Below are 8,966 nucleotides of genomic sequence, written 5' to 3'. Positions count from 1 at the left end.
GAAACGAAGATCGTGGCATCCGGTTCCATCACTTCATGGGAAATAGATGGGGAAACAGTGGAAACAGTGTCAGACTTTATTTTTCTGGGCTCCAAAATCACTACAGATGGTGACTGCAGCCATAAAATTAAAAGACGCTTACTCCTTGGAAGGAAAGGTATAACCAACCTAGGTAGCATATTCAAAAGCAGAGACGTTACTTTGCCAACAAAGGTTCGTCTAGTCAAGGCTATGGTTTTTCCTGTGATCATGTATGGATGTGAGAGTTGGACTGTGAAGAAGGCTGAGAGCCGAAGAATTGATGCTTTTGAACTGTGGTGTTGGAGAAGACTCTTGAGAGTCCCTTGGACTGCAAGGAGATCCGACCAGTCCCTTCTGAAGGAGATCAGCCCTGGGATTTCTTTGGAAGGAATGATGCTAAAGCTGAAACTCCAGTACTTTGGCCACCTCATGCGAAGAGTTGACTCATTGTAAAAGACTCTGATGCTGGGAGGGATTGGGGCAAGAGGAGAAGGGGACGACAGAGGATGAGATGGCTGGATGGCATCACTGACTCGATGGACGTGAGTCTGAGTGAACTCTGGGAGTTGGTGATTGACAGGGAGGCCTGGGGTGCTGTGATTCATGGGGTCACAAAGAGTCAGACACAACTGAGCGACTGATCTGATCTGATCTGATGTAATTTTGAACAGTAACCTCTCTCTAAATACTCTCATTTTCATGGATATACCATTGAATCTGTCTTCAACCAGTGAGAGCTCTTACTACCTGAATCCTTACCTTTACCTGAATTTTCACTTGGGTTCATTTCATTCCCTATCTAGGCTAAACCCCAGAATCTACCACATCAGCCACTTTTCCCACTATTCCTAAACACTTTCATATTCACATTCTTCTAACATGTCTGCTTGATACCCTCTAGTCATGGATCTATGCAGCCAGAGATTCTCTGCCTTTATACCTGGGCTTCTTAGCAATGCTTTAGAACATCACTTTGCTGACAAAGATCCGTATAGTCAAAGTTAAGGTTTTTCCAATAGTCATGTACAGATGTGAGAGTTGGACCATAAAGAAGGCTGAGTGCCAAAGAATTGATGTGTTCAAATTGTGCTGGGGAAGACTCTTGAGAGTCTCTTGGAATGCAAGGAGATCAAACCAGTCCATCCTAAAGGAAATCAACCCTTGAATATTCATTGGAAGGAGTGATGCTGAGCTGAAGCTCCAGTACTTTGGCCACCTGATGCAAAGAGCTGACTCATTGGAGAAGACCCTGATGCTGGGAAAGATTGAAGGCAGGAGGAGAAGGGGACGACAGAGGATGAAATGGTTGGATAGCATCACCGACTCATGGATATGAATTTTCACAAACTCCGGGAGACAGGGAAGCCTGATGTGCCACAGTCCCATGGGGTCCCAAAAAGTCAAACATGACTTAATGACTGCAGAAGTGATGCCATTCAGTAACACTTAAAATTTTCTCACCCTCACTGCCATTTAGTGATCATTTTAAATGCTTACCTGTCTTCTTTTTTCCCATTTCTCCTTCATACTATTTCATACTTACACAGGTTTTCTCACATCTATTCAGTCACTACTATCCTCACTCTAAGCCAATGATTTTGATTTTTATCAATAGTAACGTCCATTTTTTCACATCACTCCCACTAAATATGTACCCATTCATCTAAAATCATTCTTCCCTTTTCCCTTCTTTCTTAGAGAAATATTTCATTCTTTCTAAGGTTAATGCAGTCTACCTTCTGTCTTCTGTGTATCTTCATCTTTTCTTTCTTTGGCTCCTTCCCTCTGTGGCTATTCAACTATCGATACAAGGATCATTCCCACCATTCCTTTAGGGTTTTTCCACCTGCCAGCCCTTTATCCCCAACCCTCTTTATCTCCCAGTCTTTGTTCATCCATATTATGTCCTTTCTCATGTTTCTACTAAAACTGTTTAAACTCACCAGTGACCTCCTAATACTGCCATATCCATTGGATGTTTTCCATTCTTACTTTACCGTCTAACAGTTGATACTCTTGGTAGCTTCTAGAATGAATGCATTCCTCCCTTTCTAATTTTATGTAACTTAAGATCTACATACTCTACATATCTAAGTCTCTCTTCTTCCTCAAAAACCTCCTCTGCCTACCTTTTACCTCTTGGTTAGTGTCAACATGTATTCCTCATTTATTCTTCATATCCGTGCGAGTGCCCATCTGTAAGACCTTCATCATCTCCTACCTCTAATATTTTTAGCCATCTAAGTAGAATTCCTATTTCTAATTCATCTTCTGTGCCATCGCCAGAGTGACGTCCTAAAACAAATCTATTCATACATCATCCCTAGTTAAAACTCTTAAAAGATTCTCTATAAAACCTTTTGAATAATACACAAAGTCCTCCACAGTATCATCTTTGCTTTCCTTCCCAGCTTCATATCTTGCTGCCCTTCCACATAAACTCAGAAGTCCTTGGAAATTAAAATATGGATATTAAAACTCCAGAGCATGTCCTCTCAGTGACATAGGTTTGCAAACATGACACCTTAAATAAGCAGAATTTTTAAATAGGAATAAAGTGTTTTGTTTAAGTAACTTTTTGGATCTAAGTACTGCCCTTAACTGTTACATTGATCATTGTAATCTGTAGATCAAAGACTGGATTCATATTTACCTGAAGTTGAAGCAGGTCATTTGTTACATATTTCTTCAGTAAAATGATTATCTTGTATATACTACCAAGCTGTTTTTTTAGATCCAGTATATTAAAGTATTTCATTTATACATTAGCTATAGCTTAAATTTTTCTCATGATGTCAGATTCTGTGATCTGTTCTATTTTCTTTCAGAAAAATGTACTTTCAGGAATGTTTTTCTTTTCTAATTAACTTGTTTATAATTCCAGGGAAACAGGTAAATAATTTGGTGGATTCATCAAGTCACTCAGTTGGATGTCATGCACAGCGGTGAGCATAAACATAGTTTCTGTCATAGAGTATTTGAATGCTCAAGTTAAAAACAAAGAATTTCTTTATGTGGCTAAGAAAAAAAATTTTTTTTTCTTGTAGAACTGAAGTTTCTGACAAGATTATGGCTACAGATCTTGGGAAAAAATTGGAAGAAACCACAGTTCCCTTCTCAGTAGAAAGTACAGTTCCAGTTAGCAAGCCATTTGAAAGCCACAGACGTGTGCTCTGTTTTGATACCACTGCTTCTCCTGTGGCAAATACACAGGGGACAAATCAAAAGTTGGTGTCCCAAAGCAAGGAAAGAAATGACATTTCATTTTCTAACCTTGACTCACCCATTGTGTCCTCCACCTTAAAACCCCCTGCTAATAATGCTGTCAGAAGAGAGCGGGAGAAACCTTCTATGCCTAAAATTTTATCTAAATCAGAAACTCCCATTGGCCGACATGCCACCATAAAAGAAACTCCGTCAGAAAAGAAAGTTTCACCAACAGAAACTATACTTGAATCTTTCCATAAAGCAACAGCTAATAAGGAGAATGAACTGTGCAGCGATGTGGAAAGGCAGAAAAATCCAGAAACTTCAAAACTGTCTAATGGGCAGCAAAATGGGGGTGTGCGGAATGAGAAAACTGTAACTTCACTTCAAGAGCTAACCAGAAAACAAGGCACATCCTCAAACAGTAAAAATGTCTTTTCAGTAGGTGCACCTGTGAAGGATTTGAAACAAGATCAAACCAGGTCTGCCAGTTCTTTGATTAACCCACTCACCAAACATACCACAGAAATGTTACAAGATACTCAGTGGCATAGCCCAGTAAATAGACTGACAGATAGTACTGATTTATCTGTACCCCGAACATCTAGCTCAGGAGCAGGGGAAAAACTTAAAGAAGAACCTACAGATGGTATCAAGGTCCCTTCTAGTAGGCGTTTTGGTGAAGACAGCACACCCAAAGTAATGGTCCCTCCTGTCACACCAGACTTGCCTGCCTGCAGCCCTGCCAGTGAAACAGGGAGTGAAAACAGTGTGAACATGGCCGCCCATACATTAATGATTCTCTCCAGAGCAGCCATCTCTAGGACTACTTCCTCTACTCCTCTAAAAGACAATACCCAACAATTTAGAGCATCTTCAAGAAGCACCACAAAAAAGCGGAAAATTGAGGAAGTAGATGAGCATGAGCGAAACTCCCGCACTTCTAACAAAGGTCTTGCAAATTCGTCAATGCCAATGAAAAAGAAGAAAATTAAGGCAAGTTTGAAAGTCTTTAATTTCAAAACCACACGATGTCCTTCTTTGAGCGCTCAGGTTAAAGGTCTCATCATTTTTTGCCATAGCTACTTAACATTTAACCAAGATAGCTTTGGGTTTTGATTGATAAAATACATTCTCTAGCAGTATCTTTCAGCCATTGTGGTACTCAGAAGTTAACTAGGTGAAACATTTTCCAAACAATTGCTAAGGCATTTATTTATAAACATCTTCCTTGGGAAAAGGTATTTGGTGGAAAGAATGACATAAGATGAAAAATTGGGAAGCTACTATTTGTAATTATCAAGTGAAAACTGCTTGCAGCCCCTTCATCTTAGGTTTCTTTCCCATGTCCTGCCATCTCTTCCATAGATTGTTATACTTGCTAATATGTTGGAGCAGTGTAAAAGTTAAATTTACCTGTCTTTAACCATGCTTACCTGAGGAAAGTAATATAGGATTATCACTGATAAAGTAATTTTTCCTCAATCTGTTTAGCCATTTAGTAAGTGGAATATGAATAGAAAGGTTTAAAATGTCATAAAGGAAGTATGATATCAAGGAAAGAATCCTGGTTTCTAAGCCTGGGCTGAATCCTGCATCTCCTGCTTATTGGTTCTATTACCATTAATTATTAAATAGCCTGTAACATCCCTTGAGTCTTAACTGCATCATTGGACATGAAGTTACACACATCTTACCCAATGGCTGTAAGACTAAATGTAGTGTTTGTAAAGTGTCTGGAGTATATTAAATATTTGGAACTTGAAAAGTACTTGTTACTCTTAAAATCTTAGTAAAGCTTTCTGAGGTTTACGGTTTAGCAATAATGAGTACCTTATATAAAAAGCATGTTCTGTCTTGTCTCAACATTCATATACTGAATTTGTATAATGTTTTGTGCTCTAAAATAATATTGAGGTGCCATTGAAGTATACTTTATTAAACTTGGATTTATAAAAAATTGTGTCTACCTTTCTGTATAACTAAAATTCTAATGAACTAAACTTCCGACAAAAATTTTGGTAGTGTATGAAGTTCTACATGACTTAATAAGAAAGCTAGCTTTTGGGCCTTGTTTAAGTTTGATATGTCAACTTAGTTCATTTTTTCTTTCTTTCTTTTTTTGACAGAAAAAGAAGCTACCCAGTTCATTTCCAGCTGGAATGGATGTGGACAAATTTTTGTTATCATTGCATTATGATGAGTAAATATTCTGAACATATAAGAACATTGGCTATTTAAAACTACAGTTCCTTAAACTATGAGTGTAGGGAATGAGATACTGACGGAATCTGAGAGCATGACCTGCACTTTCTTTCATTGTACTGAAATTTCACTTTATTTCTAAATCATGCTGTTTTAAAACAGCTTCCTAATTTGTAAATAGATGTGCCTGGTATTGTGGAAAAAACATTTGCAGAAATGTAAGTAAAGCCAATCTGCAAAACTGTATAGCTTTAACAATTGCATCTTGTTAATATTGTGTAAATCTTATTGAAATAGAGGTTAAATCAGCCTGATGTTCTTTTATTTTTTGGTTTCTTATGATCTCTAATTTTGAAACTTACTCATCTGGAATAGTTTCTCACTTTGAGTGGGAAAATTACACTTTTCCTTATAAATTGCCTTCAGTAATTGTCCTACAAGACATCTGAAGACAGCCAGTAATTAGTGCAGAAGTGATAAGGAATTCAAATGGTAATAAAGTAACCAGAAATTAACGATTTGGGTTTTTTCCCTAGAGTGAATACTTTGCCACTCCTTACAATTGCAGTAAAGATTGTACTCCTAAAATTTTACACTTTGTCTCTTCTGGTTGTTCCGGTCTCTTTGTTTTAAGGAGAGAATATTAATGCCATTTGAACACCATTCAAGTGTTCTGATCTTTCACTTATAACTTGTAAGATCTTTTACAAAACTTTAAGCGTTTAGACTATTGAGCCATAAAAAGTTTGGTTATGTAGTAGTTGAAATTTCTTGGTATGTATATACTTTTCCCCTAAATACTGGGGATTTAAAGAATTGCACTAATTCATAAACTTCTTACATAGTAGTGACCAATGCACATTTAATTTAAATTTTGTGTTCTATGTTAAAGCTTGTATGGAGGATTATCTTCTATTGTCCTTTTAGAAAGCCATGTCCATCATAAGATGTAAAAAGAGAAATCATAGTTTTCTATTTTAATTTAGTTTCTCCTAAAATGGGCTGTGTTACACTTGGATAGAGGATGCTGTCTCTGTACCCCTTATTATAGAGTTATTCTCAAAAGGTCCTTAAGGAGAATGAAAGAGGTGCCTTCTGTATGTTAGACTCACACACATCAGTCAAGTTGAAGAATTGGTTTAAACCTTTAAATGAGTACAGAAATTATAATTCATATTTGACCAATTGTGCCTAGATATTAAAGTATGTTCTCTTAAGTGCTTTCTGTTTTGTTTATTATCAGTATATGCAAGGTTTTTTCTGAAAATGTCTATATTTATGAGTCATTTTCCTTAACTTTTTTTTTTTTTAATACTGGGCCTTTAACATCCTACTTTAACACAACAGTTCTCAATGTGGAAATCACGTCTTACTTGCTGAACCTTACTGCAGAAATTTGTGTTGTAATAAATTTTTATAATGTGGAAGTGGTCTGTTTCTAAAGAACCAGGGATAGTTAATACAGTTAATGTTTATTTAACTAAGCTTGTACAGTTAGGTTTGAATAAATATTTTCATTAACTTCAAAAGTTTGAATTCTTTCATATTGGCAGTCATTCTAGTTTAGATACTTTTAATAAATCCCTTTCCAAGTCAGTTGTTGTTTTCAGAAGTTTACATAATGCTGAAGATTATAAATTTTCTTCTCATTCAATTAATTTGTATATGCTAAGTACTAAGAATTCATATACTAGTAAAATAAACTCACTTGGCCAGAATCCACTAGATAAATAGTATGAAGATAATCTGTATTCAGAGCTTTCATTTATGTTCAAGAACAAAACCATAATTCTGATTTTACCTTAAAAGTCAAAATGTGCTAGACTTAATTGCTGTACCTGGTACTGTATTTTTGCAACTACATGTAAGGATCCACTGTTTCTTTGGACATTACTTAGTGTATTCAGTTGTATGACAAATCTTAGAAGACTTACAATTAAAATATTTGATTGTTTTAGTTAGAACCATTTAGTAAATATGTTGAAATTGTACGTAAGTTAACATCCATCAGCATTCAGCCAAAGGCTAGATGTCATGACTAGTAGGAAGACCAAGGTTAAGCTTTGATAAAAGAAGTCATTTTAAAAGCATGTTGCTATATATTCTACGTTCATCATTTTTCAGACCACCATCTTTTCAGTCTCAGACTTAACTTACTGAAATTATGTATCAAATTTTGACTAATATGATGCTTTCTCTTGTAATAGAATTTCCTCTTTTTGTAAATATTAGATAACATTTTTGTATACTTTCTGGTCTTTTTGTCCTAAATTATTTTTTCTACATAATTGAACTTAAAACTGTAAATATGACTTCCTAGGTTTTTTTTTTTACTTCAAATAATATCAAGCATTATCCAGTTTTTAGCTCTTATTAAAAAATAACTAGCAGTGAACATGTTTGTAAATAAATATTTATGTTTTCGATTATTTCCTTAGGTAATATTTTAGAGGATGGAATTACCAAGTCAGAAAGTTAGTGTACATCTTTTCAAGGATCTCAATACATTTTGCCACATTCTTTAGAAAACTTTTTTCAGTTTATATTTCTGGCAGGAAATTGTCATTTCTTCCATAGCACATGCTTATCCCTTACCACAGATAATATTCAACTGTATCATTTTGGTTTCTATTTACTTCTTCTTGATTTGTTAAAATTAGGATAAGCTCTTCATCTGTATGTAATTTGTTTTGATATCTGATACGAAGAAAGAATCAGTACCTTTTTCCCTAAATATTTAACGTTTGACTCATATAACTGCTTAAAATAAGGTTTCTCTCTTCACACACATGTATAATGTCTCTTATCCTACATGGATTCCCAGTCTGTCTTTATTCACAATTCTAAAATCCAAAATGTTCTGACAGCTAATTTTTTCCCTTAAGTTTAGCATCAAAATTCATTTCAAGGCAAAATCTGACCTGGTTTGACCTGAGGCTACATGAATCTTTATATCTTTTGATACGAATATTCATATTTTTCTGGAAAAATAGTAATGTGCTTAATTAGTACACTGTTTCAGACTCAGCTGGAGGTGTTTGATACATACACTACTTCTAAAAAATTCTAAATATTCTGAATGCTGACACCCAGTTAACCAGAGTTATAAAGTCAAAGGTTTTGTACCTATATTATTAATAAATTTGTATACATATAAATACAGTATATAGTGTAGAGATTATTTTGTGCCATTGATGAAAGCATTATAGCTTTGTGTCTTTTTAACTATTCTGATTTTTTTCAAGAATTCATCTCTTATGCTTCCAGACTAACTTTAGAATCACTTGTATTTTTTCCAAGTTAAAATGATACTTGAATATTCATTTGAAATACATTAACCCTATGAGTTAATGATACTGAAAGAGGCTAACAGTAATATGGTATATATCCATAATTTTGTAGTTATCCCTATTCTCATAAATTTCTTGTTAAACTGGATATTATGGTGTTTTTTGCTATTTTTAGGGAACTGCATTCCAGTATTTTAACTAAGTAAAAATTTTATGAAAACCTAAAAGGGAAAATGGAGAAGG

General features: G+C 35.1%; 1 protein-coding gene across 4 annotated transcripts in view; it reads left to right on the top strand.

Annotated features, from left to right (window-relative positions):
* NPAT (nuclear protein, ataxia-telangiectasia locus) overlaps positions 1 to 7,666 on the top strand; it is a 54,163-nt gene extending 46,497 nt beyond the window's left edge. For all 4 annotated transcript variants that reach the window (XM_010862836.1, XM_010862839.1, XM_010862837.1 and 1 more), the window contains 3 exons: positions 2,906 to 2,966; positions 3,069 to 4,224; positions 5,358 to 7,666. In XM_010862836.1, coding sequence (XP_010861138.1) covers positions 2,906 to 2,966; positions 3,069 to 4,224; positions 5,358 to 5,435 — 1,295 coding nt within the window. In that variant the 3' untranslated portion in view covers positions 5,436 to 7,666. The remainder of the gene's footprint in view (positions 1 to 2,905; positions 2,967 to 3,068; positions 4,225 to 5,357) is intronic.
* The last annotated feature ends 1,300 nt before the right edge of the window (positions 7,667 to 8,966 follow it).

The sequence above is a fragment of the Bison bison genome, unplaced genomic scaffold, assembly GCF_000754665.1.
Source record: "Bison bison bison isolate TAMUID 2011002044 unplaced genomic scaffold, Bison_UMD1.0 scf7180017864485, whole genome shotgun sequence".
NCBI lineage: Eukaryota > Metazoa > Chordata > Mammalia > Artiodactyla > Bovidae > Bison > Bison bison.
This window is presented reverse-complemented; position numbering and strand designations above follow the sequence as displayed.